This window comes from Ambystoma mexicanum, chromosome 3p, assembly GCF_040938575.1.
Source record: "Ambystoma mexicanum isolate Mex_15411 chromosome 3p, UKY_AmexF1_1, whole genome shotgun sequence".
In the NCBI taxonomy this organism is placed as follows: Eukaryota; Metazoa; Chordata; class Amphibia; order Caudata; family Ambystomatidae; genus Ambystoma; species Ambystoma mexicanum.
In genome coordinates this window covers 52,083,100-52,100,560 of record NC_090925.1, presented here as the reverse complement: position 1 = coordinate 52,100,560, position 17,461 = coordinate 52,083,100, and the positions used below count along the sequence as shown (strand labels likewise).

Below are 17,461 nucleotides of genomic sequence, written 5' to 3'. Positions count from 1 at the left end.
AAGTACGTGGAAAAGACATGCACTGCACCCGAGTATGTCCCTTGCTGTATGTCCCTGTGAGCTGCCCCTTTCCATGTCTCGGAAGGCTACATGGTTGATACAAGTGGCTCAATGGACCTTGGTGTACCGGAGGGTATGTGCCACTGCCCCTGCATGTGTGCCAGACAACCCTACTATCAGCAGCCATCAGTCCACAAACACATCTGAGCTGCATTGTGTGCTTCAACACCAATATTCGTCTAAGCTCACCCTCAGTGCTGTGACTAAGCCTGCATGTGCAACTCGCCTGGTGCAAGCTTTGCTGTGTCGTGGCCCCCCTGTGATGCTCACCTTGCCTGGAGTTCCTTGGAACATGTCAGCAGTTCTAATATGTGGGTCTGCAATCACTGTGCCTCTGCTTCTGCACACATGTGCATGTGGGCACCAACAAACGGGTCCAGAATTCCGTCGTCCAATGGGCCATGTCTGCTGGCAAAGGTGCTCTGGAGGCTCATCCCCCTGCAGAAAGGGCATGAAACACATGATTAATGCTTCAAAGTCATCTGTGTGTGTCTCATCAGGCATCTCATTACTTGACCATGTCAGAGAGTCACATCACAAATCACACCATCAGTCCGTCTTTCACCTCCAAAGTGTGGAACACTATCTACAGCATGAATTGCAACAAGCACATGTACAGGAAAGATATGAAACATACTACACAATGCATAGCAATCAATGTCCACATTAATCATGACACACCCCATCTAGCAAAAGCTGAACAGTGGACAATGACACCTAAATCATCCCCACTAGGGGTGTCAACACAAGTCACACAGCACCAGACATGCCACAGATATGACAGTCCAAAGCCCTTGTGTAAAATGCTGTAACACCGAACCATCCTTTTGAGCCCATGGATAAGGGAGGCAGGAGTGGCATATGTGAGTCAAGGAACCCAAGCAGCAAACACATACACAAGACAACCATGAAGGGCCCAGCTGGAACGGACAGTGGATGCCTTCAAAAGCCACAAAGCACTGCACCGTCACATGAAAGCATAATAGACTAGCAATTTTAAACTAAATCAACTATTAACTAATTACACTAACTATGGAAAACCTACATTACCTATTTAAACTAACTATCAAACAGAAACTTAACTAACTAAACTAAAAGAAAAATCAAAAATGGCCACATACGACCCGGGCGGAGGGGAGGCACACGGAGGGGGGGGGTACAGGGTGCTGCTCAACATCCACATGCGATGATGCTGAGCCAAAAAAAAATCCTCCATGGGCTCAACGCCTGCACAGCACGACCTATGTGGGAGATGGTCGTCCGAGTCTGGCTCATCCTGGAAAGGAGGACGTGGCACAGTAGCCTGGCCACGCCTAGCCGCAGCTTGCCCCTCGTCGGCAGCAAGTCTGCCGGACGGGTGAGACTGGTTCTGTGTGGCGATGTGACGTAGGTCTGCAAGCAGAACCTCCCGTGATACACGTGCTTCCTCTTGCAAGGTAGCACGTGTAACACAGAGTTCCTCCTGCAAGGCCTGGCTGGACAACCGCTGCACCTCCCGGCAAGCCTGTAGCTCAGCCGAGATGGTACGCTCAAGCTGTGCAAACCTCTTCTCTGCCTGCTGCCTCTGGGACATCATAAGGACACCCAGAGTGGATCTGAGGGAAGCATACTCCTCCCTCAGGGCATCCATGTGCGCCTCTGCGTTAGCAGCAATTGCTTGACGCAGAGACGACATTTCAGCCTGGCGTGCCCTGTCTGAGGCCGCCATCCCCAGCCTGAGCGAGCGGGCCGTGGACCGTGCCACCTGCTGCTGGAGAAGCACCTGCCTAGCAGTGGGGAGCACAGATCGGGCCACACGCTCCATGCTCTCAGCGATGTTCTCCATTGCTGCCCCTGCCGTTCGGAATTGGCAGTCATGTCTTGCTCCCACTCAGTATACAGCGGTTGCGCGCGGAGACCGCGTTGCCGGGCTTGACCCCTGTGGGACCCAAGGACCGGGGGTCCTCGCTGTGTTGGCACTGCCGGCGGCTGCAGGACTACATGCCCCCGTCGACGTGATGTCCCAGGCACATCAGTGACTGGTGTGGAGGGTGACCCTGCGTCCCAATCCACCACGGGCGGAGGAACCAAGACTGTCTGATCCCTCAGTGCAGGTGTCGCAGACAGAGGAGTGTCCACATCAGAATCACTCACCCCTGACACATGGACTTGATGCTCATCCAACTCAACATGGACGTCAGAGTCGTCATCAAGGCTGGACTCATAGGCAGCCAGAGACAAGATGGACTGCAGCACTTGGGGGTTTTCGTGGCCTACCACCCCACGACCCCCACTAGTGCCGGGTTGATGTGGCGTTACCAACCCTGTGTCTGGCATGACAACACCATCCTCTGCCTCCATTGCGTCATCACCTGAAAAATAGAGAGAAAAAGGTCAATACACATGTCAGAAGCACACGACACACACACACACACACCGACAGCAAAGGCATCCGGCAGACATGTGACACACAACATATGACCTGGCATGCATGCTGGGTCTACTTTGAATAGCTTCTGTGATCAGACCTGTTGAAAGGTGGCAGTTTCCATGGAAGTGGGTCTATGCAGTGCAGAAAATGTGTACGCCACTCACTACCTACATGTACAAGCACTACATGGTGTGTGCCAGGAAATGTGAAGGCAGTGCAATGTCAAATTCAGACATCACGTGCATTGTGCATTCAATGTGTACCATGTCTAGAAGCCAAGCACCCCTCCACCCCAGTACCAAAGCAGGGATGCCTAGCATGGTATCAAAAGGCTGACCATACACCTGTGTATTGACAGGCAGCGTTGACTGGCATCAACAGCTTAATGTGATTCAAATTACAACACTGCAAATGATGCTGGGACAGTGGGCAGGACACATGATGGAAACTCCGGAGGCCGCCCACGTGTGAAGAGGACACAACAAGAGTTGGACAGAGTCATTGGCCATTGAACAGGCTGAGGCCTGTGAGCCACACAGATGGTCAGAGCCTAAACATGTGTGCAACGCAGGACTGAGCCACAGTTGACATGGGAAGGCTGATGAGATGGCAGGCAATGTATGTAACCAAGGACTTATATTACAGTGATCATCCAGTCAAGGACACATAGGGGCATGCGTGCAATGCACATGGAGCATGAATGGGCACTCATGTCCCTGCCGGACATCTGACCCATGCACAGTACAAGTGAGATACCCTGCATCGAGTACTAAGGCTGTACCACACGGCATATGTCTGGCAGATTCTACGCTGGAAGTTAGCATCTACACAGGACACATGAACAAGAAAGTACACATTGGCAAGATTGAAGCAGACCAGTGCAAAGGTGGAACTGGGGTGCAGAGTGGCGGAGGAGGGGCAAGGGAGCATGCCTACATGGAGTCCCGCATGCAGGCAGAGGAGACATGCATGACGGTAGCATTGCATTACTTACACATCAGAACCATGTACACGTCACATGTAGCAGCAATCATGCACAACACATCCCACAAGTGAAACACACACGTCCTCAACAAACACGCATCAACACTCACTGGACTGGGCATCAAAGTCCAGCTTCTCTCCCACTCCTTCAACCAATTCAGGTGGTATGAACTCCGCAACGAGAGCCTCATGCGGAGTAGGTTCTTCCTCCTCTGGTGCAGGCCCACCGCCAGTCACCAGAGTCAAGTTGTAATTTGAGGCGCGCTTGGCCTTAGTGCTGCGCTTGATGTCATTCCAACGCTTTTTGCACTCCTGCGCCGTGCGCACCTCATGGCCGAATGAACTGACATGTTCCGCAACATGCTTCCAGTGGGTGTCACGTTGGGCAGCCGTGGTCTGACTATTGGCACCCACTAGCATGTCACGGCTGTGGCCCCGCACGTAGTCCACGAGGAAGGCCAGTTCCTGCTTACAGAAAGGCTTCTTCCTCGACGTGCAGGAGGTCGTGGCTGTGTGTGGGGTCCCAGCCTGTGCTGCAGGTGCAACCTTCCTCCTCTTGGACTGTGGCGCAGACCCTGGCTGGCTAATGCCGCCCTGACCAGTATGGCCAGTGGGTTCGGTGGATTGAGCCAAGGGAGTGGCAGGTGGAGGGATGACCAAAGGCCTGACTTGTGTCAGTGGCAGCTGGGTGCCCACTAATGGACCCTGCGCAGCAACATCAGCTGTGGCAGGGTCGTTGGCTGCAACGGTCCTGGTTGGCAGACTCACAACCGGGGTGCTGTTGGGTGCATCTGCCCCTGCACTTGCCAACACCCGGCTGTTCGGGGCAGCAGATGACATGACTGCCCCAGGGACACGTGTCTTGGTCTGAGCAGCCCGGCCTGCCCCTATGGTTTCCCCCCTGGCCTGTTGGAGATCTACCAAGGGCTCTTCAATTGCCAACGCAGCCTGCGCTGACACCCTGAGCCTGGGTGGCGGTGTCCACAGCTGCACCTGCAGCTACCACTACCCTTGGGCCCGTGGCAGTCGATGGAACGGACTGCCGTTGTCATATGGGTGCCAGTGCCAGATGCAGGAGCTGCATCCCCCGGAACCACAGGGGGTGGTGGCATGGCTGCACCGACACATGGCACAACATTGTGCTCAAGTGCCGCACCCCTGCCTCTTCCCCCTCTGTGGCTGCCCTGGACACCCTGGAGTCCCCCTACTCCCTGGTCACCACGGCCACGTCCCCGACCACGCCCGCCACGAGGAGTATGCCCAGCTGAGGCGCCCCTCACCTTTGGTGGCCTCCCAACCATGGCACAGATGTAGTAGTGCTGGCACAGATGGAGTGGTGCCAATGGGAGGTGTACACCACAATTGACCTGGGCAATTGGGGTGAAGGGGGTGGGAAGCAAGATGTTAACAACCCCCCTGCACCTGCAAGGCTGTATGTGACCCCGGTGATGTGGTGACGGGTCACGCAACCCTCAGGCACCCCAAAACTGCAGTAAAACCGTGCAGGCAACCCTGCAGCCTACGTGCGTGGATTCAACCTCCCGCAGTACGCGGTGGCACCCAGTAACACGAATAACGCGTATGCGTGGGACACGCAGGCTACTATGACATTGAAAATGGGTGCGATACACAGGGGCACCCACAGTGGGAAAAAGAGCGTGTGTGACTCACCGTCTGACTAGCGCGATGCAGAATAACACGCATAGCCAATACCCTCGCCAAAAGAAGAGATACCTCCTTGATAGCTGTGAAGTTGTGATGGCGCGCGAAGCAACAGGAAGCAGAAACACACGTCGGTCTCCACGAAAGGCATGTACAGCGAACTGCTGGGCCCACTCACCTTTAACCCGTGCTGGGGAAACGCACGCGCGCGTCACGTCACTTACGCGCATGGGCCCTTTCCTCGTATTACATGCGGACGTGCAGTTTTTCATGCGCGCTTACGCGCATGGGCCCTTTCCTCGTATTACACTCGGACGTGCAGTTTCCACGCGCGCTTACGCGCATGGCCCTTTCCTCGTATTACACGCGGACGTGCAGTTTTTCACGCGCGCTGAAATGCCCATGCACGTCTGTACGCGTCACGTCACAGGGGCGCTTGCGCTTGAGGGGCCTTCTGTCCAATGAAAATGCGTATGCGTGCAGACGCGCTTACGCGCTAAGGGCCTTTCCTCGAATTACACGCTGACGTGCAGATTTTTCACGTGCCAAATCACTCCGTATCAAGCTGGCCACGCGTAAGCACACGGAAGACCACGCTCCTGCCCAGAAGGCCGAACTACTGCCCCCCAGAGCCCCGAGCACGCTCCCACCTGCCATCTGCTGCTGCCTGACTGCCTGCTGCCCACGTGCCCTGCCATTTGCTGCCTGCACATCAGCCAAGGGTGCTGTTGCTGTGACCACCCCTGCTGGAACCGAAGACTCCCGACTGGGATTCCATCGCTCCACAGCCCAGCCCCAGGACCCAGTTGCCCACCCACTCCTGCCTCTGGGGTTGTCATGTCAGGGCAAACACCATCTGGGAACACTGACAACCCCCGGCCAGAAAGGCAGAGGGGCACCAGCTTCAGTGCCACCGAAGTTGGTGTCCTGGTGGAGCAAGTCCTGGGGCAGTATGATGCCTCTTCGGAAGTTCCCGCGCCGACAAGGAAGGACGGACTCGGATCTGGACTGACATCGTGACTGCCATCAACGCGGAGGGGGGGCAGTCCGCGACTTACAACATGTCAAGAAGCGCTGGGAGGACTTCAGGTCAAGGACCCTGAACAAGGCCCGGCGCCTCTTGAAGGCAGCGGATGCCAAGGGGCGCCGGGGCCACTTGTCGGAAGAACAGATGAGGGTCCTGGAACGCATATCCCCAGCGCTCCACGTCCAGGTCCTAGAGAAGCAGACCCGTCTGGAGTAGAGCGGTGAGTGTACATGCATCCTGATTGTGAGCAGTGCGTGTGGTGATTATTCAGTAGTGTGCAGGTTGCACATCTGTTTGTATGGGGTCGAGTATGGGTGGGGGTGTACAGGGCCATGGGGCTGACACATGCGAGGGCTGTAATGTGTGAGACATGGATGGTGCTTGTTTGTGTAGGCTTGCATGCCAAATGCAGTTGTGTGGGCACACATGTTTGGATGAATGTGTATGTAAGTAGACATGTCCGTGATGTCACACATGTATGTTGTTTTCGGCTGCATGTATCAGCTCTGTGTACATGTGCATGTGTGTGTATTTGACAAGGGTGCAACAGTGATGCAACATGGATGCATGTGACAGCGGTATGTGGAAGCCTGATTGGCAGATGTGACATGGATGCCCGTCTGAACAGTGCGAACCTTGGCAGAGGTGTACACATGCATGCAAGTGTGGTGGTGTGTGTACATGTGTGGTGCACTTCCTGTGTTGCATGTGATGTCTGGCTCACCTTTGGCTGCTCATGCTGTTGTGTGTGTATGGATGGTGGTGGCAGTTGCGATATGGCTGTGGTATGGCTCATGTGTGCGAGTTGTAATGACATGTGTGTTGGGGATTGTGATGACATGTCTGAGGTTTGCCAATGCCACTCATGTACAACTGTCATGTGTGTATGTGTCCATTGTACAGTGCCCTGATGCCTGTGTTTTGTTTCTCCCTGTCTGCAGCGTCAACTGATGAAGAGGGCGCAGAAGGTGCTGTGGAGCACAGCGGCGGGGATCCGACCGCCAGCCGGAGACGCAAGGCCCGGCTCCCCTCCCAGGTTGTCATCTCGTCGGGGAGTGAGGAGTCCGGTGCCGCGTCCCAGGCCGCAGCTGCCGGGGGGAGGTCCAAGAGGCGGAGGTTGGAGTTGGACTCCTCGGCATCAGAAGGGGCAGCTGGGACCCCACAGGGCCCAACAGGGGAAGATGGCACGGAGTCATCCAGGTTGGTGGGGGGTTTGGTGGAGGAGGAGGCCGTGCAAGCACCAGAGACGGGGTCTGGAGGTGGGGATCCCACTGGTGCTAGTGGTGCAGCACAGGACCAGGGACAGGAGGCAGCACAGGCCGCCGCGGAGGTGCCTGTGTGCAATCCTGTCCCCGATCCTGTCCCTGCATCATCTTGCACCAGCAGGGATGCCTACGTCCAGACCCGTTTTCAGGCAGGGGATGAGCTCACGTCAACTGGCCTTCCTCTGCCTGCGGACGTGGCTATCCAGGTCCGGGTTGAGCCTGTCCTGGCTGGTGTGGCGTTGCGTCAACGGGCCATGCGAGGTGACCTGGAGTCTTTTCATGAAGAGACTGCAAGTCATCTCGAATGGCTCGTTGACCACGTCAGCCTGCTGGGACAGGTCACACAGGCTGGATTCCTCCGTCTGATGGGGCTTGCTCCGACCCCCTCCTCAACTGGACCCCCTACGCGCCAGTCGTCCTCTGTGCCATCTTCCCACCCATCAGTCACCTGGGTGCCCTGTGGAGCTGCCTCTGACGGTGCGGCCAGGCTGGTGGAGTGGCATCCCTGCCACAGTCGGGAGTCGGACGTCCAGCAACGACTGCACCCCAGCCGGCAGAGGATGTGCAGGCAGCAGGAGGCAGTGCACGGGCAGAAGCACAGCAGCAGAAGCAACGTGGTAGGAGCCATGAAGGCTCGGGGCCTTCGACATCGGAGGGGCAGGCATCGGCCGGAGGGCAGGAGGACCCAGGACAGAGAGTGTCTTCCGTGTGGCAGCGGTTGGGCCACGCCATAGATGCGGAGCGGCAGCGGGCGGAAGAGGCACGGCTCACAATGGTCAGGGCGGAGAACTCCATGCGGAGGGCCCTGAGGCGGGCCGAGTGCCTCGAGGCAATCCGCAGGGGTTTGGAGGTGGAGACGTCGGCGGCCCTGCGGACCCTCGGGGCCATGGAGGAGGACCGCCTCCGGGACATTGACGAGGAGTTCGATGATGCCCTGGCCCGGGACATCCACAAGTGAGCCGTGAAACTAGCCCGCTGCCCTTGTACATAGTTATGTAGGTAGTGTTAGGTTTCATTTTTGTTTTTATTTTATTTGGACCTTTCGGACATTGGCCACATTTTTGTATATAGTTTATCTTATTAGTTAGTGTAGTTAGATAGGTTTCCTTTATTTTGTTGGGATAATGGACCCTGGCTTGTTCCCATGTAAATAGTTAGCAGTTGGATTGTATTTTTTTTCACTTTTTAACCATGGAGCTATGGCTTTCTTTTTTATTTCCCATTGGATTTTGTTTTGTGGACATTGACTTTGGACAACATTACTTTGGAGTTTTATTTTTGGTTTTGCTTTTTTTAACGGACATGCTTCTTTTCATTTTTGTACATTCACGTTTCTGTTTCTTCATTTTTTATTCTATTTATGTTTCCTTTAATACATATTTTATTTGGTGAACTTCAATGTGTGGTATCTCATTGGTTTCATGCATTTCATGATATGTGTTTTGAGATTCACTGACACCCATTGGGTATATGTGAGGGAAATATGTTTGTTTCGGAACTTGCAATTGGTGTTCTGTGATGTAATTGCAAATTATGAGTGGGTGGATGCAATACTCGGGTGGATGTTTTGCATTTGGAGGCTGACCATGGGGACCAGGGATCTAGATTGTGATGACATATTGGCTGGTGAACATGAGTTGCACATGGGTGGGGGCCTGCTGGCAGGTGCCCCACAGTGCTGGGGGGTGGGGGTGGTGGGGAACATGAGTTGGACATGGGTGGGGGCCTGCTGGCAGGTGCCCCACGGTGCTGGGGGGTGGGGGTGGTGGGAGACATGGGTGGGGGCCTGGTGGAGGCTGCCCCTGGTGACTGGGGGGGTGGGGGTGGTGTGAGACATGGGTGGGGGCCTGGTGGAGGCTGCCCCTGCACTGATGAGGGGTGGGGGTGGTGGGAGACATGGGTGGGGGCCTGGTGGAGGCTGCCCCTGGTGACTGGGGGGGTGGGGGTGGTGTGAGACATGGGTGGGGGCCTGGTGGAGGCTGCCCCTGGTGACTGGGGGGGTGGGGGTGGTGTGAGACATGGGTGGGGGCCTGGTGGAGGCTGCCCCTGGTGACTGGGGGGGTGGGGGTGGTGTGAGACATGGGTGGGGGCCTGGTGGAGGCTGCCCCTGCACTGCTGGGGGGTGGGGGTGGTGGGAGACATGGGTGGGGGCCTGGTGGAGGCTGCCCCTGGTGGCTGGGGGGTGGGGGTGGTGAGAGACATGGGTGGGGCCTGCTGGCAGATGCCCCTTAGTGCTGGGGGGTGGGGGTGGTGGGGAACATGAGTTGGACATGGGTGGGGGCCTGCTGGCAGGTGCCCCACGGTGCTGGGGGTGGTGGGAGACATTGGTGGGGGCCTGGTGGAGGCTGCCCCTGGTGACTGGGGCGGTGGGGGTGGTGTGAGACATGGGTGGGGGCCTGGTGGAGGCTGCCCCTGCACTGCTGGGTGGTGGGGGTGGTGGGAGACATGGGTGGGGGCCTGGTGGAGGCTGCCCCTGGTGACTGGGGGGGTGGGGGTGGTGTGAGACATGGGTGGGGGCCTGGTGGAGGCTGCCCCTGGTGACTGGGGGGTGGGGGTGGTGTGAGACATGGGTGGGGGCCTGGTGGAGGCTGCCCCTGGTGACTGGGGGGGTGGGGTGGTGTGAGACATGGGTGGGGGCCTGGTGGAGGCTGCCCCTGGACTGCTGGGGGGTGGGGGTGGAGGGAGACATGGGTGGGGGCCTGGTGGAGGCTGCCCCTGGTGGCTGGGGGGTGTGGGTGGTGGGAGACATGGATGGGGCCTGCTGGCAGGTGCCCCACAGTGCTGGGGGGTGGGGGTGGTGGGGAACATGAGTTGGACATGGGTGGGGGCCTGCTGGCAGGTGCCCCACAGTGCTGGGGGGTGGGGGTGGTGTGAGACATGGGTGGGGGCCTGGTGGAGGCTGCCCCTGCACTGCTGGAGGGTGGGGGTGGTGGGAGACATGGGTGGGGGCCTGGTGGAGGCTGCCCCTGGTGGCTGGTTGTTGGGGGTGGTGGGAGACATGGGTGGGGCCTGCTGGCAGGTGCCCCACAGTGCTGGGGGGTGGGGGTGGTGGGAAACATGAGTTGGACATGGGTGGGGGCCTGCTGGCAGGTGTCCCACAGTGCTGGGGGTGGGGGTGGTGTGAGACATGGGTGGGGGCCTGGTGGAGGCTGCCCCTGGTGACTGGGGGGGTGGGTGTGGTGGGAGACATGGGTGGGGGCCTGGTGAAGGCTGCCCCTGGTGGCTGGGGGGTGGGGGTGGTGGGGAACATGAGTTGGACATGGGCGGGGGCCTGCTGGCAGGTGCCCCACAGTGCTGGGGGGTGGGGGTGGTGCGGAACATGAGTTGGACATGGGTGGGGGCCTGCTGGCAGGTGCCCCACGGTGCTGGGGTTTGGGGGTGGTGGGGAACATGAGTTGGACATGGGTGGGGGCCTGCTGGCAGATGCCCCACAGTGCTGGGGGGTGGGGGTGGTGTGAGACATGGGTGGGGGCCTGGTGGAGGCTGCCCCTGGTGGCTGGGGGGTGGGGGTGGTGGGAGACATGGGTGGGGGCCTGGTGGCGGTTGCCCCTGCACTGCTGAGGGGTGGGGGTGGTGGGAGACATGGGTGGGGCCTGGTGGAGGGTGCCCCTGGTGACTGGGGGTGCAGGGGGACATGCGTTGGTGGGCAGTAGTGCAAGTTGACATGTGGGTTGGCTGGGGGTCATGGCCATGGTGGATGGTGTGCCTGCAGGACATGTGCAGGGTAGGCCCCTGTGGTGTGAGCCACCTGCAGGGGCCGTGGAGGGTGTAGAGGGAACACCTGGGAGGACCCACACGTGCAATTCACGTGTGGTGCTCCCCGCGCACCCCTGTAATACACGTACCCTGATGGAATCGCGTGTGGAACTTCCCGCGCACCCCTGGAATACACGTACCCTGCTGAAATCGCGTGTGGCACTTTCCGCGCACCCCTGGAATACACGTACCCTGATGGAATTGCGTGTGGGACTTCCCGCGCACCCCTGGAATACACGTACCCTGCTGATTTCGCGTGTGAAACTTCCCCCGCACCCTGAAATACACGTACCCTGATGGAATCGCGTGTGGAACTTCCCGCGCACCCCTGAGATACGCGTACCCTGCTCGCACGGGCCCAATCGCGTGTGGAAATTCCCGCGCACCCCTGAAATACACGTACCTGCAGAAATCGCGTGTGTAACTTCCCCTGCACCCTGAAATACACGTGCCCTGTTGATATCACGTGTGGAACTTCACGCGCACCCCTGATATACACGTATCCTGCGGAAATCACGTGTGTAACTTCCCCTGCACCCTGAAATACACGTACCCTGCTGATATCGCGTGTGGAACTTCACGCGCACCCCGACATACACGTACCCTGATGGAATCGCGTGTGGAACTTCCCGCGCACCCCTGAGATACGCGTACCCTGCTCGCACCGGCCCATTCGCATGTGGTAATTCCCGCGCACCCCTGAAATACACGTACCATGATAAAATCGCGTGTGGAACTTCCCGCGCACCCCTGAAATACGCGTACCCTCCCCGTACGGGGCCAATCGCGTGAGGTACTTCCCGCGCACCCCAGTGATACACATAGCCCGCTTGCTGTGCTGGTACAGGGTTAGCGCAGCCCTTTGCGCTTGGGTATATTGATGGCTTTTCCCTGCGCGAGAGGCGTTCTTGGGGGCGTAACTGGCGCTGCTGCAGGGTCGCTGCGCCACTGTGCGCCACGGCTGGTTTTGGTGGCTGGAATCCATGAATACGCTGTGCGCGGAAATGGATTTTAGCGCACGCGGCTGGCGCAGGGATTCGCACGCGCACACTGTGCGCCAGCCGCGTGCGCCACTTGTGCGCTGAATTCTATGAATTACCCTCTTGATTGGTTCAATTTTTGCTGAATCGCAACTTAGAGTAGGGTCACTGGATGAACTCTCCAAGGTAGTCTCACAAGGGGGAGGAGGGCCAGGAGTGAAATGTTCATAATAATAATAATAATAATAATAATAATAATAATAATAACAACAACAATAATAATAACAATACAATAATACAAGTAATAATAATAATAATATAAATAATATAGGCTTGCATGTAACCCTTAATGCAGCTTCATTCCCATTTCCTAGTGCTGAAATAATTAGAGTTATTTTTGCCCAGTTTATTTTGGCAATGCATCAAGCTGGGAAGAATAAGGGGCTGAGAGGGCCATAAAATGATGCAAAGTTTCATGGTCAAGGGTGGAGGTTGCCATTATGGTGCTGTGAAGTGTGTTTCAAGGTGCTAGGAACAGTAGGAGAAAGGACAGATTTTCCTTTCTTGGTATACAATGCTGTGAGGTTCGCGCTGCTTCTTTTCTGTGAGATCATGTAGAATCAGGCAGCCCTTCCTCCTTACTGTAGGGGTGTTCCTCGGAGGTCTTTGTGGTATCGTCAGGGGATCAGACTATCATGAGGCACTGGGGAGACCCAGAACTGGCCCCAAGACAGAAAAATGCAGGGTCGCAGCCAGAACATTTCATTTGCAGCTGACAGTACTATTTGATGCATTAGAAGGGCAACCAGAGTTCCTTTTCCCTTCAATAACTGCAGACAAGGGAAGCACACGTCAAGCATCTTCTCTGGACTCCAGGTGTGCATTTACATTACACAAGGAACTACATCATTCCAGACAGGCTACATATTACCAGACATTAGAGAGTGGACCATGTCTCTAAAATGAAACAGCTCATGGTTTGCACCCCATATTTTTTTAAACCGTCCTTTGCGCTGGGATCAAGGGTTCAGCAGAACTTCGAATAGATCAAATAATCTAACTTCGAATAGATCAACATTTGAACACAGCTGTAAATCTCATCTCTCTCAGCAGAGGAAATTGTTCAACTTCACTGAAATACCTTGTGCTTGAAGTCCTTTATTCATGAAGTATGAACTCACCCCAATGGGCACCCAGGTGCTGACCGATTCAAGATGAAAATACATTCTGTAAGGAATTTCTGCTAGATTGTTTATAGAAATTGGAAGGTCTTCAAGACATTTCTGAAATGTATAGTTATCTACTTTTCTTTTAGATGCTGGAATATTTGGAGAGTGAAGAGGTTTGCAATATAAAGGATCATTTCTCTCCTTTTAGACATTTATATTTGGGGAGAACCAGATAATTAAGTTCATCTGAACACAGCGAATGAGAAGGTTTGATGAATTTGTTTCCTGGCAACATAGGACCTCATTGGTAGTATGAAATATCAAAAATAGAGAGAGCTTTACTTTTCACTCACTCTGCAACCAATTGCAAGTGTTGAGCAGCAGGGGTGGTTGGAGCCTTTTCAGGAATATTAGAAAATGTTCGTGCAAGAGCATTCTGAACCCTCAGAAGTGCTGTCATAGATGTTTCGAGGCACCTGGATATACAGCACTTCTAATGTCCCATCTAGGGGAGACAAATGTGCTTACTAGGTGGATTGATGGCTGAAGGAACGCAAATGAAGGTGTTTTCTAAATTGGTGTAATTGTTCAAAACAAAAGCGGACTACTTGAGCCTTTGCCAAGTTGAAATTGATGGTAACCCCAAGATTGTGCACTTGATCAGCGGGGAAGGGACACGGGCCAAGAGTAGAAGTCACAAGGAAGGATTCCAAATGTTACATGTTGGTCCATAGTGAAAACATATGAGTGTCATTAAAAGTTTGGCAGTGTCCTAAAATTCTGGTAGTAATTACGCTACCACTTCTTTTTGTTTGCAGAAACAGAATTACTGCCAGTTTTACCACACTGCTGACATTGAAGTGGAGGATATACCTCGACCCAAGTGCTGGGGGTTATTCTGCACTTAAACACCACTATTTGGAGGAATTACCACCCGAGATAATTCCTAGGATTCCCTTGCAGAGCCCTATGGACTCCATAAATGGGTATTAACACTGTCATCCTGCCACTTTGTAATCCAGTGATAATTCCGCAGACATTGTGGTGGTAATAAGAGAGTTTGGGAGTGGTGCCAATAGATAATCAGGCCTTCTGTTTTATTTGCATTGAATATCCACCTGTTTTTGTACTTCTAGCCACAGCCTGCTTGCATGCCCAGAGAAAGATGGGTATTGGTGATGGTAAGGCCACCCAGGCGAAACACATTCTGAGCATGGTTGGCATAAGTGTGAACTTTCATATTGAAGGGATAGGGTAACGTGGTTAGTACAGGGCAGCATAGGTTTAAAAGCAGCAGGGATAGTGTGGCTCCTTGAGGAACCCTACATGCATTGGGGTGGGGGAGGGGTCCAAAACTATCAATCAACAGAGATTGAGCTCTGTTAGAAAGTATTTTCATTCCTGAGATGCCGAAGTATTGAAGTCTGCTTAGGAGGATATAGTGGTCACCAATGGTAAATGTGGCTGATAGACCCAATATTACCAGCACTCCAACACCACTGCCTTCTGCCATCAGTCTGAAAGTGTAATCATTGACATCACCAGTTCAGGGCTGAGCCCTGGACACAATCTAACCTTTTTGCTATCAAGGATGTCAGCAGTTTAGATGCAGAGAGTGGAAGTGATACCACAGATAATTTCCCAATAAAAGGGAGCCTGAATATTGGGCAGAGGCTACTGGGAACTGCCTGCTTAGCTCCTTTTTCCTGCAGTACTGAAAGGACCATAGTGTGCATGAGGATATCCAGTACACTAAAACATGCAAGAGATTTATTTATAAGAATGTGAATGCATTCAATAAGTAATGGCAAAATATGTTTCCCAGTTTTTACTGGGAAGATGTCTCTTTGATCGCCCACATTTTTGTCTTTTCAAAGCAGCTCTTCACATTCCGTGCTGTTGATAGAGGGAAAAGTCATACATGTGACTGGGTGAGATAATGAGTCCCAGTAGCAAGTGAATGCGCCTTCATCTGAGCTCAGACACTTGGATACCATTTCTGAAAAAAGATTGGCTGTTTCATGGATTAAAATGGTTGATAATCTCATTACCTAGATCTTGATTGGGTTTCTTCAGCATATCTGAGGATTTAGTCAATTTCTGTGCATAAGCTTCTAAGGAGCACATTTTTGAAGAACCCTAAGAGCTCATTTTACTCCCATTCATAATTTGGCCGGGGGACCTGGTACGTTTGCACTCAGGTGTAGCCAGGACCCCAACGCCAATGTTCTGTTATTTGTCGGGGGGAGTGAAAGTGTGCAGGGCAAAAGGCACCGTACATGTGTGTATGCCGCCTTTTACCCTGCACTTTTGTTCTCTGCAAAGTGAGTAAACACTGACTGGCATGTGCGCATGGTAAGCAGCATTCACAATTACAATTTAACCCTGCCCGACATACAAGTTTTCGGGCAACGTTCAATTTCAGGCAGTGTTCACAATTACAATTAAACCCTGACCAACTTGTTCACATGTTAGGTAGGGTTAAATTATAATTGTTAATGCAGCCTGCCATGTGAGCACGGTAGCAGCATGTACAATTTATCCCTATGCTTGTTCATAAAGCCAGTGGAACCCAAAAGGATCTCCAGCATTTGTGCCGGCATGAAAATCCACTTTAACCCCAAAGCAGGGCCCTGATGGCAATGGGCGATAGAAAATCTGGCCATGGCCACAGCTATGCCTCAGGCACCAACGTTATATCACTATTTTCTGTACCCACATTGTGACAGTTTTCAAAAAATAAAACACAGGACAGATTTGCAAAAGCATGCTTTTGGGTCCTTGCCAATACTCCTGAAACAGCTTTGCTGCAAATCTGTCCAGCGCTGCAGGCTGTAGCGCCAGCAGAATCTCTTTTCCCATTCAAGCCTATCCCAATCTAAGGTTTTTGGACCCCCCCTTACAGTTTTTCCTCCTCTTGAAAATATCCCTTTAAACTTTGCACAAACATTCAAAGTCTATAATAGTTTTGCAAACCTCTGTGTCACACAGCACCAAATTTATAAGCCATAAAATACTTTCTGAAACCCACTTCTAACATTCATATAATTGGATCGATATTTGTATTGCAAAATGTCATGCAGTTCTGTTGAACACCGCCAAAGGTATAAGCCATCTAATAACTTCTTTTCACCGACCCTGTAATGCACACATATGCATGGATTTCCTTGAACATTTGCCAAGTTTATGAACATCACAGAAATGTCCCCGAACATCACAGCAAGATGTTCTAGATGAGGCAAAAGCCATGGGGCAATGTTTTAAAACTAGAGGATACACTCCAACAACCATAGATGCAGCATTTCAGAAAACTGATTTGAGAAATGGGAAAGATTTACTAAATCTAACGTAACAAAGAGAAAACAAGATGAGTTAATCGGATTCATTGCTCAATACAGCTTACCATCAATTGAAATTAGACACATCTTCACTAAAAACATTGTCTATTTTACAGACAGATACAGATTTGAAAGAAATAATTGGAGATTGGCCAAAGATCACATTTTCAGGAGACAAATCGCTCAAAATTATGCTTGCTCCAAGTTTACCCAAATGATTTGCTGATACAAGAAACTGGTTAACAGATTGGAGCAAAAATAAAGTATTTGTCAGATGTAATGAATGAAGAATGCATGAGTTAGCAGATCTTAAAGTTGAATTTCCATATGGCACACATGGACAGAAGTTGTTCATTAACCATTTTATAAATTGCCAAACAAGATTTGTTGTTTATGGAATAATGTGTCCTTGTAACAAGATGTATGTAGGATTGACTATTTGTCCTTTGAAAGTTAGAACTTTGCAACATTACAGAGCCATTATGAATTAAGACTTTAGCTACCCATTAGCAGAAGAACAACATGGTGGCAATCCTGCTTAGTTAAGTTCTGTATTGCTATTGCTCACATGCCGGAACATACAAGAAAAGCCAACAGAGAATGTACATTGATCATTGAAATGAATACCATGAAAGCAATAGGATATAATTCAGACAAATAACTATTTATACACCTGTAAGAGAGATGTGCAATATAATATTTGTTCTGGTTCAACACTTGCCCTTTGTAACTTTTGCCACTTTACTCGATGTAAACACTTCAGATTTAATTAGTAAGGAGTAGTTTTCTTTCTCAATATTCCTGTAAAGA

At 52.7% G+C, this 17,461-nt stretch overlaps 1 protein-coding gene across 1 annotated transcript in view; it reads left to right on the top strand.

Moving 5' to 3' along the window:
* The window catches only part of LOC138579723 (olfactory receptor 5AR1-like), a 47,360-nt gene extending 30,491 nt beyond the window's left edge, over positions 1 to 16,869 (top strand). The window contains exon 2 of the mRNA XM_069649962.1: positions 16,768 to 16,869. Coding sequence (XP_069506063.1) covers positions 16,768 to 16,869 — 102 coding nt within the window. The remainder of the gene's footprint in view (positions 1 to 16,767) is intronic.
* Positions 16,870 to 17,461: the final 592 nt, after the last annotated feature.